The following is a 14,980-nucleotide window of genomic DNA, read 5'->3' on the forward strand; positions in this document are numbered from 1 at the left end:
ACATTTGCCTCAACAAAACTCTAAATTACTTATGTTTTTTGTTTTGTTATTTTGACATCTGAGATCATTCAGAGCCATATCAGAAAACAGACCTGAAAAGTTATATTGTTGGAACCAAATCATTAAATTATTCTAGCAATTCTCAGACTACTGATCCAAATGGCCCAATTTTCTTTTAAATGATTACAATGAATTCCTCAGCTAATTCAGACTATGTACAACACTATAGAAAATTAGGATATACATGTATTCATCTGGAGACTGATGCAAATCAGATCAAATCCATAGTTTGATTTAAACAAGACCCCAAAATAAACGTCCACTTTCTTCAAGTTGTCATTGTAGTAGAAAGGTTCTAAAAGAAAAGAGTAGTGTGCCAAAATGTCTATATCTCCTAGCACCTTTAATTTTAGGATTTAGTCCTTAGAAATTCAGTTGCTTTTTGCTCTTGAGCTAACTGCTTTGCCCAAAATAGGAATCTTTTTATCGTTCATTCTATGGGAGAGCAGAAACACATTAATAGAGAAGGTGTCTCTTCAAAAGTTAGATCTTTGAGACCTGAAACAAGCTTTCAATTGTAGAACATAGGAGGAAAAACACAACTGCACTTGCAGCTTGGATAGTACTTAATTAAATAGTCATATGCATAGAGTAGGTGTTAAATAAATGGTGAAAAAAAGAGAGATAAAGATGGTAATAAATAGTCTTGGAACATTAAAGGCTAAAACTGTATTGCAGTGTTAATCATTGTGGTTTCTGACGAGCAACTTCACTATCACCAAGCAGCTTGTTAGTGATCTGGTGTCTCAGGCCTCACCCCAGACCTTCTGAAACAAATTTCTGGGGAAGAGCCCAGAGGAATAAATGCTTTAACAAATTCTCCAGGTGGTTGATAATTTTATTAATAATTTAAGTATTCTTACAAATTCTAAAAGGTAAACTAATAACATTATCCTTAATTTATATATGAAACAAATGAAGAGCAAGAACAGATTCCAGTCTTCCCAAATTGAATGGGAAAGCCAGTTTGAAATGAGTTTCTGGTTCTTAGAATTACTATATTTAGCTTTTTGTTGTTTTACTTAAATAAGATATTCATTTATTTCTACTCTAAAGATAACCTGTGCAGCTATACCAAACCCATCCTGTCAACCATCTGAGTAATGTAGTGGAAAATCATAGTTTTGGGGGTTGGAATTCTAGTCTCATTACTTACTATGGGATTTTGGCCACGACTCTTTACTTCTGTGAGCTTGATTTCTTCTTATGTAAAATGTGGATATTAATAATTATCCCCAAGTTATGAGGCTTAGAGAATATATTGAGAGATATATACATAATACATATATAGATAGATTAGAGAATATATATTAGAGAATAATATAAATATACAAAATATGTTCCTTAAGTGTCATATAAATGGTACATCTCCACTCTCAATATTTTATCTTCAACTAAATCCTTTAGCTAGAAAATGTACAATTAAATTAATTTTATAGCATTACAAACACAACCAAACAAGGATCAAAGAAAAAACTGATTTCAAGTATTTGAGCTTATATTTTTAAGTGTGTTAAAAAATCTAAACTAAATTAAACTTTAATTTGATGAGTATGAATTACTCAGTTTACATACATTTATTATACATTTATTATGGCCTTATTTATGCAAGAACCTGACGTGTTCAAAGGATATAACACTGCCTTTAACCTCATGATGTTCAATCTCAAAGATAATTTTTAAGTCTAATAAAACAATTAAAAAATTCTTGAGCTCTTCAGATTCAAGAATATGGCACAATCTTTTTATAAATTTGTAATAAATTACAGATTTATTAAAAATTTTAAAATTAATGATCATTTATAGTATACATTTATAGTATAATATACTATATTATAATATAGTATAATATATGTTTAGTATATTATAATACAGTATATGTTTAGTATACATTATGGCATACATAATACAATTAATATAGTATAAGATTATACTATCAAAATTATAGTATAGATTGATAATTATAGTATAGACTAATATAGTATAAATTAATAATTAGAGCAGAGCTCGCAAGTATAGATAACTCATGAATTTTTGCTAGGTAGGAGAGCAGAGAAATTGGGTCAATTAACTTTTTTGCTTTGCTTTTGTTTGTAGACAGAAGGAACTCAAATTCATTTACATGCTGATGGAAATGGTTTTGTAGAGACATAAAAATTAATAACGAAGGAGAGAAACGGTAAAACTGTAGGACTCAGGCGCGTGAGGAGGGGAGAAGGAGCTCTGGGAGGCACGTGTCTTTGACAGGTTCCAGCACTTCAATGCCCTACTGGAGGAAGGAAGGCAGAGACATGGCTGTCGATGCCCGTAGGTCAGGAAATTTTATACTGGTGATAGGAAAGAGATAATTCACTATTGCTTCTTTCCTCTCAATGGAATTGTGAAGAAAAGTAATGAGCTGATGAGGGGATATTGACAATCTGAGGAGATGAGAAATCTTGAAATAGTAGTTCTGAAGAATTGGACATATACTAGAGGAAGGTTAGGGGATCACTGGGGCATTTTTGCGTGCCTATTTCGGATTTGTGGTCATGAATTTAATTTAATCGAGTATTGTTTGCCACTCAGGTTCCTGCTACTGTGTCCACCTATTGGTTGGACCTTCTCAGACTCTGAACGTTGCCAAACCATGCTTATCCAGCTTGTATATACACTGTGCATGGAATACTCCAGTACTCTCACAGGGTCCTGTTAGTTTCCCCAGCCTCTTTCTCATCCAGATCTGGTTCCCTTAACCTCTCCAGCAAGCTGGAGAACAACCAAGTATTGAGAAAGCGTATCAGTGCATCTCCTCAGCAAGGGTACAATGACCTAGCAATTATTTTCTCCTGCCAGGTGTAGGTGGTTAGTAGACTGGTGTTGGTGATATGATGGATACATGATACTGATTCTGTCTGGTCAGTGGAGAGAAGAGTCCCATTTATTGCTTTAAAATGATCAACAATGTTCTTTGTTGGAAAAAATCATGTGCAGCATGCCTTTGAATTCTAAGAATTATATCACTTTTTTGGCTGCCACATCTTATTATACCCAAGAAAATGTGTATAAAGGTGTAAAACGATCAGAGAAGTATTGGAGGGGAGATGAGGGACATAGAGGGTCTGGAAGGATGCAATGGCATTTTCCCAGAGGAGAATGAAGAACATTCTAGCAAAGGGAATTCTGCTTAGAAGGGAACAGGGGGGTTAAGGGGCATAGCCCTTGTGGGAAAGTACAAGTATCCTGGCAGTGATAATCCAAAGAGGGTATAAATGGAAAAGTGTTGGGAGATTGTACCCGAATCTTGTCAGAGGCCAGATTTTGAAGGTCCTTATATGGAATGCTTAGGAACTGGGCTTTAGTCTACAGGTAGTGGCAGTTTCTGAAAGATTTTTAAGCAGGGAGTGGCATGATTTTGACTGTGTCGCAGAGATTTCACTCAGGTCTTAGGGTGGAGTGTGGATTCAAATGCTGCAGGCAATATAATCATTTAGGAAGTTAATGAAATAGTGATCATAAAGCACGTGAAATTTCAATCACCATGAAGCCTAGAACAATGTCTTATTTTAAAACTCTTTAATGCACACCTACTGAGTGGTAGTCCCTGGGGTGAGCTAGCATTCAAAGCTGAATAAGATGTAGTAATGATACTCAAGAAAATGTTTTAAAATGATTGTTGATTGAAGGAATTTGAAGTAATTAATCACTGGCCTTTCCATTACCCAATTTTTAATTCTTCTCATTTAGTGTGGTACTCTTAATGTCACTGTTTAAACATACATCTACTTTTGCTTGTCACAGCCTCAGCAGGCTTCCAGCAGATTCGGCCAAGCATGACGATAGCAGCATGCCAAGTGTGACAACCAGCAACAACACACACAATCTCCAAGTGTAGAAACTTAAAAAATATACCCCTAATCACCTTCCTGGACATTTCAGAACAAAAATATATGAGAAATCTTGGTGGATAAAATATATTAAAATTGAAACATGGAATTTAACTTTTTATACTTACAGATTGAAACTGGAAAAGAGATATGAGTATACCCACAGCTTTTAAAAAGAACAAGTAGTCAGTTCTTTTAAAGTTAGTATGTGATTAAACATTATGGAGCTGTAGCTCTAAACGTAGAAGAATGTTTACTTAAAAACTATATAATACTTAAAAGTTTTCAAACTATTTTCATATATGTTATCTCAAGTGCTATAACCTTTGAGATTATCATTATTCCTATCCTACAGATGAAAACATGGAGTCTCCGCAAGATTAAATTACTCATTCAAGGGTCATAGAAATTTGCTGAATCAGTACTGTAATTCAGATTTCCTCACTATATATTTTATGTCATTTCTGCTCTGTCACATTGCCTGCCAGATGGAAATATTTAAATGATTGTTTATTCATCTTTTCATTCATTCATTCGTTCCTTACATGTATTCTTTGTGCCTATTAGTACAAAGCACTAGATTGGTTGCTGCGCGATTTATGGAGGTAATAAATCAGTCTTGCTACTCAGGGGGCCAGCATGTGAACTAGGTGGAAAATCATGCCTAATATGACAGTAATAGAAATAATTATGTAAGGTCATCATTGGAATAAGTATTTCTGGCTAAGGAATCATGGAAACCTGTATAGGGAAGGTGGTATTTTAGTTGAGTCTTAATGACTTAATGACTTAATGAGTGGCTGGCATTTGGGCCAAGTGAGATAGGGTGTGAATTCCAAGGAGTGGAAACGGTATGTGCAGAAGGAGGGAGAAAGTCAAGTATAAGACGTGCTCGAGAAACAGTGAATCATTCTTTTCTCTGGAGTAGAGAGTTTGAAGACAGAGAAAGATAAGGCTAAATTTTTTTTTGAAGACAGGACTAAGGTGCTTACAAATTTCATGGCAGATGGAATGGGGTGATGAAAACAACAAGGGTTTTGTTGAAGCCACACGAGTTTAGGTTCCAATATAGGTTCTGCTGCTTAGAAGCCGTATGACCACCCACAACTTGTATAATTTCTCTAAAACATTCATATATCATCCATAAAATGAGGACATTTGTTAAATATTTGATACATATTTTTTGAAATAATAAAAATATTTTACCTTCAGGGTGGATGTGAAGATCAAATATCAGGATGTTTGAAAAGCAACTGGCACAAGAAGGCCCTCAGTAAAAATCACTTTCTTTCCCCATTCTGTGGTAGTCAGTGGGAACTAGGAATTCCCTAGTTTGCCGAGGGTGGTGATGTAGTGATAGTCATGTTTGAGCACAGCCAATGTGTTGGGTGAATTAGAAGACAGAGGGAGTAAAGGAGAAGACACAAAAAGTGTTTTTTTGCAATACAGCACACAGGGAAATGAGTGTCTCAATGAAGTTACACTCCTGGGAATATTTAATATCTGGAATCAGAAAAGAACATTGCAACACACTCTAATTATATCAAAGTAAAGTACGGAAAAAGATTACATAAAAACTAATTCCATAATACTGCTATAGGAAAAAGTCCGAATGAAACTAAACTTTGAAATAAAAGATGTTTTCATGCTGAGCTCCTATTAGAAGAAGGGGCTCCAAGCCTTTTTGGTCCTCCCTTCTTTGATCTCTGGGAGAGGTCATACGGATGAAACAAAATGATCCGAACCCTCGGCACCTGGATATATTTCCACCTTTCAGGACAGCTATTCAGGAAACTCACCAGAATTACCTGAATAGGGATTCACTTCAAAGGGTGTGTTTTTAAAAAGACTCATTTAAAAGTAGGGACTTTGATCATAAGGGTGTGCCAATAGCTTACTTGACCATGATTCTACTGTCAGAAAAATCCATATGTTCAAATAGGAAAAGGCAGCTATTTGTTGAATGGTGTTGTCTATTGAGCCACTGTCTTTGAAATGGATATGTGAGGTTTTAAAGCCACCCTCTCCGTTTGCTCTTACATTCATTTTCTAAAGCCAAAGTGAGGCTTGGGAAAAACTCCTGTTTCTTCCAAACTTCTAACCATAAACATTTTTCTAAATATTTATGTATTAACTAAATATTTATGAATGTAATAAGTGAACTCTTAGTAACTGATCTTTATTGTGTACTCTTAGGGGGTAGAACACTACTTAAAACTTGGCCTTGGATAACAGAAGTGGATGGAAGAGGAAGCATGCATGACCCTTGATGTTTATGATCTAAGTGGGGTGGGGGGGGGAATATTTCTGAATGTATCACATGCCTATGAATTGGAATGATCAAACCCTACTCCCCTTTGCTTCCTTGAATCTTTCTCCTGTGAAAGTGACTGAAAGAATTCAATTACTTTTTCAGGGTTTTCAACACTAGGGTAATTGTTAATTGATAATTTCATATCTAAAAAGAATACTTTATAAACTACTGGGAGACACATTCCTTTGCTTCTACAGCCCACTGCAGTCCATAGAGGAGGCCTACATAGATCTTGTCTTCCTGGACCAAACCGCCAGACCTCCTGACTGTGCGCCTGACTGTACACAGTGTGGCTGCAGTGGTTGGCTATGGACAGGCAGGAGGCCCAGCTCAATCAATCTCTAGAAAGAAGCTATAATTAAAACTTGACACTTAACATTTCCTAAGAGATCATCTGGAAAAAATCCCACCATACTTTTCAGTCCTTTTTATTTGAATCTTCATCCTAACTCCAATCTTTCCAATGTATCTACTTTTATTCAGATTCTAATCTCTATATATCTCTGTACATTCTCTGCTCTAATTAAATCCTTCTCCCCTTCTAACTCCCTAACTCCTTCCAAGGAGCCTTCTGTTACTGAAAGTCTGTAATTAGCAAAATCCTCTATGATCTCATTTCTTTCCTGGACATTTCTTCCACCTTCTTGCTCTAGCTGATTGCTGGCTAGCCTCTCAACTAGGGCTGGTCTTCTACCCATACCTCAATTATCGAAGAGTCTGAAGCAGGGACTGGGTATCCTCTTAGTTCCTCACTGGCACTTCTACACAGTTTGGCTCCTGTTTCTTTTTTAAAGGTGCAACTTTTTTGAGAAGTCAGGCAACAGATTAGAGACTCACTATCTTTCCTGTTAGAGTCCTTTATCCAATTCCAGGCCCTGCCCTCCCACCACTCAGTCATAGATGATTCCAGCAACTGGCTCACTGTGCTCTTTAATACAATTTCTCCCATTATTCTTAATGGTTTAAATATCCACCCAAGTGATCCATCCAACTTCCTGCCCTTCTAATACCTTGCCTTCCTCACTTCCAAAGATGTTTTCCTCCATCTCACTTTAGCACCATTCCCCTATCACTTCTAAAAACTGCACTACTTATGAAATTTTGATTCCAAGCATGCATTTCTCCAACTACCATTATCTATCTTTTCAGCTTTCCAAGTATACTGTGGTATCCTCACTTCAACCCTAGTCAGACAGTCAATCCATTGACCCTGGCACCTTTTTAGAGAACATAAACCCCTTATAGTTTTCCCCTTTTCCTTGCCAAGTTTAGAGTCCATAATCTCACTCTATTCATTTGGCAAAGGTCCAAATCTAGTTAAATACACCTCTTCAACAGCGCTTCTTCTGCACACAAGTACCTGAACATGGCGCGAGAAAAACAAGCAATGACTGGTCTCTGTTTAAATTTATGACCACAAATCTCAGATGGGCTCTCATTGTTGCCCAATATTTTTACAGCACTGCCCTACTTAATTCACTTTCTCCCTTTCCTAGAATATTTTCTGTCTCTGTCTTTAAACCTTAAGATCCTCATTCTCATCTAATGACCTCATTTGTTATTTCACTTAGAAAGTAGAATAATTCAGAAGAGAACTACCTCATATTCTCCAAAACCAAATCTTTCAATCTCTTTGAATGTGTACATCCATACCCTCCCTTCTTTCATATTAAAGTGAGTGAACTGGTAAAGAATAGCTAAAGCATTTTGGAAGAAGAACATTCCAGATATCAATATTTATTATAGAGCTATAGTAGTTAAGAGAATGTAGGATTGGCACAAGAATAGACAAAGAGACTAATGGTGCAGAATAGAGTCCAGCAACAGACCCAAACATGTACATTTATCTGATTTATGAAAAAGATGACACTGTAGTGAGGTAGAGAAAGTATGACATTTTTAATAAATAGTGTGGATCAAATGGATTTACATATGGAAAAAATATGCTTGAATCCTAACTTATACCATATTAGAAATTAATTCCAGATGAATTATAGATGTAAATAGAAAAATAAAGCTATAAAACTTAAAAAAAGACCACTGTCATGATCATGATTTAGTCAAAGATATCTCAAATAGGACCTAAAGAAAAAGATTATAAATAAGCCTACAATAAAATTAAAACCCTCTGTTCATCAAAAAACTTTTTTAAGAGAGTGACGAAGCAAGTCGCAGAATGGGAGAAGTCATTTGCGATACAAATATCTGACAAAGGAATAGAATATAAAAATAACTGCCACAAATCAATAAGGAAAAGCCAGCATCTGATGAAAAATAGGCAAAAAAATTGGATACAAGGAGATATCCAGATAATCCACAAAAATATGAAAAGATGATCAATTTCTTTAGTAACCAGGGAAACACAAAACAAACCATAATGGTATACCAGTGCATAACAACCAGAACGACTAAAATGAAAAAGACAATGCCAAATGTTAGCAATGATGTGAAGCAAATAGAACTTTCCACACATTGCTAATGAGAGTGTACAGTGGTGGAACCACTTTGGGTAACTGCTGGACAGTATCTACAAAAACTGAACATACACATCCCAATAATCCAGTAATCCCACTTTTTGATAGATACCCAAGAGAAACGTACACCTGTATTCACCAAAAAACATTTGCAAATATGTTTACGGCAGCACTATTAATAATGGTCCAACACTGGAAACAACCCATGTCATGCAACAGAATGGATGAATAAATTACAGTATATTTATATAAAAGAACACTATTCAGTAATTGGAATAAATGAATTATATCTACAGGCAACAACATGGATAAATTTTACAAACATAGTGTTAAGAGAAAGAAGCCAGACATGAAAAAATACCTTCTCTACAATTCCATTTATATGAAGTTTGAAAACAGGCAAAATTAATCTAAGGTGTTAGAAACTGGGAGCGTGATTACCCTTGGTAAGGGGCAGGGGCTGTTTGTAAAAAGAAATTAATTTATCAAATATCCTATTACAAATACACATTATTTGAGTTACCTTTGCATTTGTTAAAAATGATCATGGTATTTCAAGCGGGAAAAATGAATAACAAAATAGTAAAAACACAAAATTATTGCCCAAGACATGAATTCAGCTCAGACTGCCAATCTTTCCAACTCTAAAGTCTGCATGAAACACATCTAAATTTTGCAAAACTCATAATTCTCTTTCTGAGGCCTTCACTATATTCTCTTTTAAGAAGAAATGATGTCATGTCTACATGTCTTTATTTGAAAAACTATTTTTAAAAAAAGGTGAAAAAATTACTTTGAAATAAACCAAATGTAGGCAGCTGCTTTCTCAATCAAACTTTATATTACCAGTCTAACTTTGAACACCTACAGTGTTGTTTCTCAAAGCCCAGTGTACAGAACTTCTGCACCACTACCTCTCTTGGAATCTACTGCCACAACTATTTAAAATGGGGATAACAATAGTAACTACCTCACAGAATTGTTGTAAAGATTAAATGAGATAAAAATGCATTATCTTGGAACACAGGAACTGCTCAGTAGATGCTAGCATTTAATACTAACACTCAATTTATATTAGTACCATTATTAGAATAACCTGACGCGTTTGTTAAATTACTATTAATTTCTGAGCTCACCCCCAGACCACTGAAGCTGAGTCATTGGTTGGGCCTGGAAATCTGCACTTTAGCTACTACCATTTGGCTCATTCTTTCTGCACAAATTTGAGAATCACTGTCCAGAGATTAGGGCTTACTTATTTGTTCCTCACAGTTCCGATATAGGGATCTACACACAATGAATGCTTATTGACAGGCTGGCTTATGTTCAATATTGCCAGACTGATATGACATAAATTATTAAAGAATCTGGAATTTATTATAGATTTGTGCAGTATAAGGGAATAGATTCTTACATTTTGACTCCAGCAAAATATAAAGGGAGGATTGTTTTGTTAATAGTATCAAAAGTAGTGCCAGCTTCAATCACTTAAAACTCTTTCTTTATAAATGTGAAGATATTTGAATTCTATCATATTCCACATAACCTATTCTTTCCCTTAATATAATTCAGTCCATTTACATTTTTATTGCTTTTTTTTAACTTTAGAGGATCCAGAAATCATAGATATGTACTCATGGAGAGGACAAATGACCACATTATCTGGGCTTGCATTATGAATATTAGACCCAGAACTAGGCTTCCATAACCACTTTCTTTCTTACATCTGTGTTCATTTAAGGAAGGTTCCAGCAATTTGTCTAAAAGGAGAACTGAAAGTGCAAATGTCTTCAACTGTTTAATTCAAACAGAAATTTAAGTCAAATCACAGTAGTTATTTGAAATTTTTGTCTATAAAACAGTTACACAACTTATTACACTGAACAGAAAATTTTAATAAGGAGAATAAATCTTCTCATGAGATGTTTGCATTGAAAAGACAGGAGAGTCAACCTTTGACAGCAAAGAAAACTGAGGATTTATTTCCACTCTCATGTCTGCTTCATGTATTAACATAAAGATTAAAGGATAAAACCTAGATATTTTATCAGTGCAAGATAATGTTTAGAAACTAAAGAAGAACTTCTTTAGTGAAAATTCTTAAATGTTCTATTGTGAAAGATAAATTCATACAATTTAGTTTTATGTTTTTCAATTACTCTTGGCTATCTGAATAAATCTAAATTCTATAAATTTAGTTTAAGAGGTTCAGGGAGCCTTTATGACTCATTTATTTCATAAACCAAATATAAGAGTGTTTGGATTAGACATGAAGAACTTGACCCACAGGCCATCAAATGGACTTGTTATTTTCCAGCCAACAATCTTCTCCTTTAAAAATACCAAATGCCCTTGACTTTCTGATGCCACAATTAACCTTTAAAATGACTCTGAAGTACAGTGAGTCTTCTTTACTCTCCCACTGAAGAGAGAAAAGGACTGTTTTTTTTTTCTTTTCTGGCGGTGATGCTAACTTGTGACAGTTTGCTAAGCAGTAGAAATCGTGTATTAAGCAAAAGTCTCTGCAACACAGAGATTCCTACAAAATCGTCTTTATTTTTCCAATGGATACTGGCTACTCTTATAGGATCCAATTCCAAGAACAACTTCACTGAAGCAAGGGTCCCCTGGAACTGAAATCACAAGACTTATACACTGAAACCACTAAGGCTTTTCTTCTACCTCTGTCCAGTGGCAGCTGGACCTCTGCGTCTCCTAGTTTATCTCAGTTCCACAGGCTGAATTTGGACATGCAAATCAGTCATAGTAACCTACATTCTGACAGGATAGAGTAAAAATGTGAAAATGAGTGAACACCCTAAGTAGAATATTTAACTGTTTAGCAAAGCAACGATAATACTAAAAACACTTACTTAAGCATCCTAATAATCTGCTTTTTCTTAATCAGAAAATTCCCAGATGTGTGAGGAGCAGCAGAAAACTTCAGATGAAGTTTAACTCATGCTGAGCATTTACAACTGTTATCTTCTCCCATTTTGAGAACTACCCTGGTAATTACACATTGCCTTCCTTAGCGATCTTGTAAGAGAAAATTACTTATCAAAGACCCAAATAGAGTCACATGTGCACTGGTCAGATTTTACACTGCCTTCCATACGTTTCTTTGGCCCCCCTTCTCTCTGTGATTACCTGTGGCTTTGATTATTCAGTCCTAGATTTAAGAATAAACCAAGAGGGACTTCCCTGGTGGCACAGTGGTTAAGAATCCGCCTACCAATGCAAGGGACACGGGTTCGAGCCCTGGCCCGGGAAGATCCACATGCCGCAGAGCAACTAAGCCCATGCGCCACAACTACTGAGCCTGCGATCTAGAGCTTGCAAGCCACAACTACTGAGCCCGTGTGCCACAACTAATGAAGCCCGTGCGCCTAGAGCCCATGCTCTGCAACAAGAGAAGCCACCCCAATGAGAAGCCCATGCGCCGCAACCAAGAGTAGCCCCTGCTCGCTGCAACTAGAGAAAGCCCGTGCACAGCAACAAAGACCCAACGCAGCCAAAAATAAATAAAAATAAATAAATTTATTTAAAAAAAAAGAATAAACCAAGAGTCCAGAAAAATTTTGATCTGTTTTTCTTATCAATGATGGTGACTGTGAATTCTATTGTGACACCTGAAACAAAATCTGAACATGCTCAAAAGCCAAAATAGATTTAGAAAAGGAGAACACTTCTGGAGACCTCTGGTTGGTAGGTGGGAGTTTACAAGTTCTGATCTCATTTTAAAACTCTGAAGGCCCTTCACATTAGGCTCTGAGAGTAAGGAAAATGAGACTAAACTAGTGATGAGACTTTCAAGATCATCAAGAGGACGTCCATTTTAATTCCCACCACAACTAAATGCATTTGATCCATTCATTCATTCACTCATTCATACATTTAGTTCCCCATATCTTCTGCAACTCCAGTAAGTTAGGAGCTGGATCATAATTAAGTGCTTAATATATCTCCAAGGAATAAATATATGAAGCAGTAACACTTACTTTCCAGTAATAAACTGACTCCTGGACGGTGTGCAAATAGGCTGGACATAGTAGTTCTCCAGTTTAACTCCTTCGGCTGCAAGCTTGTCAAGAGTGGGAGTCTTTATCTCCGATCCGTGGTAACCCACATCTCTAAATCCCTGATCATCCGCTAGGATGAAAATGAGATGGGGCTGGGAGATGGTAGTTATGCTGGGCTCCGGTCTCTCTCCAGTTTGAGGTCGCAAAGCCCCTTCCTCTTCCTCCTCCAAGCCCTGGCCCCAGGACAGGTAACCGTAGGTGAGGAGGCTGAGGACCCAGAAGCCTGCCAGCGCCCCCATGGCTAGCATCTTTCCGGGCCAGACCCAGGCCTGCGAAGGAAGTGGCGGAGGCGGAGGTCCCGCGCAGCCCCTGGGGGCCATTCACTCTGGTCCCAGCTGAAACTCCAAGGCAGAACAACGCACCGCGCGCCGCCGCTGGCGCACACATGCACGCAGGAGGGGTAGAACCAACAGGCGGTGGAGGTGGAGGGTCTCCACCTAGAAGGAAGTCCGTGCTCCTCTCAGCTGTCAACACGTCCAACAACTTTAATCTTCTACACGTGGTGGCTTAGGGGATGGAACGTGTGGGAGAACAAGGAGTCGCTTTTCTCCATCAAATCGCACTTTCTCCTCCTCGCTCCCCAAAGTAGCTTCCACACAAAAAGTTAATGCCTCCACCCAAAGGTTCTCAAGAGAAAAAAAAAAAAAAATCAAGTAAGGAATTGATAATCACCTTGGGCAGGAACTTTTCGTGGCCAGAACTTTTCGCCCTCGAGGCGGAGGAGTGAGGTTCTTCGGCAGGCGCGCGCACCGATGGTTGCGAGGTCGACCGTAGGTCCGGCAGTCCCGTCACCTGGAAAGACCTGGGAAGTGGAACCGCCGAAAAAGAGCTCTAACCCATGCAGATAACAAGCAGCATGCAGTGAACCGGGCTCCGAATCACTCTCTCCACTTTTCCAGAGCTATTTCTCTCGGTCTTCTCCGAGGCGTTTGCCAATCTCCCCGACACTCACCAGGCGGCGAAATGACAAAAACAGTCCGCTTTCTTTACTGATCTCCCTCCACCGCTGACCACGTCTTCTCCGCAGGAACTTCGAGCAGCGGTTCCTTCTCTCCGCTGCTGGAGCGCACGGGGACCGAAGTGGGTCCCTGACCCCGTGCACGCTCCACGCCAAGCTCACTTGGTCTCCGTGGGGTTGGTGGCCCGGCAGAGGCGCCGCAAGCTGCGTGCGTTTTGTCAGAAAACTTACTTAGTTTTGGCACTCGGAGTTCTTTGCTGCCTCCACCCTCTTTTCTCTCCAGTGAATCACAGAACGGTGCTCTCTGCTTTAGCTCCCCCAGGAAGAGGGGGAGGGGTAAAGCCGGTTTAGAGGTTCGATCTTTTTCCTTTTCGGGAGGAGGAGGGAGCAGGGAGGGGAGGTTTTGCCGGAGAGAGAGCTGCCCGCTGTTTGAGCCCTGCTGGATCCAGGGGGCTCCGCCTGGGCTACCGCTTCCCTGGGTCTCGAAGACTGCCCTCCATCCTCCGGAGAGGGGGAAAACGGCGGCGGGAACGGGGAAGGGTGAAGTGGGCGCTTCTCCTCACGGGTCTGCAAATCAAGAGCCCGCTCTCCCATTCCGAATGCTGTGCATGCAAACTTTTTCTAGCTTCTGGAGGGAGTGAGAGAGGAAGAGCGGGAGAAACAACAAATTCCGTAGATAACACTCCTTCCTTCCTCTTCTGGTTTTCCTTTTCTAGTCTCTCTCTCCTCCCCCCAATTTTTCCTACTTCTTTTATTCCCGCCTCCTTTTTTTTTTTTTTTTTTTTTTTAACAGTCTCGACTACAAGTGAAGTTGAATTCCCTTTCCCTATTGCTGGCCTTTACAGCCTGACTTCCTCATTAGCGTCTCTCTACACGAAGATACTGAAATCGCCTTCTCCTTACATTTCCACAAACTTACCCATAGCGTGCCTCCAGCCAAGAACACGGGGAGGAAGAGGAGTTACACATTTCACCCTCAGGAACCACGAGGCCGGTCTGCACTCCTGCAGTACAGAAACCACCATTTCCCATCTAGAAATTCGGGGAACTTTGTTCCCCCCCCTTTTTTTTTATAACTATGTGGAGTAAAGCAAAAGCTTGTCCTGATTGTGAAGATATGCCCGCTTTTACTAGAGTCCTGTTTTTAATCCCTGCTCAAAGACAGGAATGGGATTTATAGTATCTGTAGGGGGAAGCAATTAATGCCAAGAGCCACTGAGACATGC

The 14,980-nt window shown here is 38.5% G+C and overlaps 1 protein-coding gene across 1 annotated transcript in view; it reads right to left on the reverse strand.

Annotated features, from left to right (window-relative positions):
• Window positions 1-14,507, reverse strand: part of ARSJ (arylsulfatase family member J) — a 66,556-nt gene extending 52,049 nt beyond the window's left edge. The window contains exon 1 of the mRNA XM_007191060.2: window positions 12,716-14,507. Coding sequence (XP_007191122.1) covers window positions 12,716-13,116 — 401 coding nt within the window. The 5' untranslated portion in view covers window positions 13,117-14,507. The remainder of the gene's footprint in view (window positions 1-12,715) is intronic.
• Window positions 14,508-14,980: the final 473 nt, after the last annotated feature.

The sequence above is a fragment of the Balaenoptera acutorostrata genome, chromosome 5, assembly GCF_949987535.1.
Source record: "Balaenoptera acutorostrata chromosome 5, mBalAcu1.1, whole genome shotgun sequence".
In the NCBI taxonomy this organism is placed as follows: domain Eukaryota; kingdom Metazoa; phylum Chordata; class Mammalia; order Artiodactyla; family Balaenopteridae; genus Balaenoptera; species Balaenoptera acutorostrata.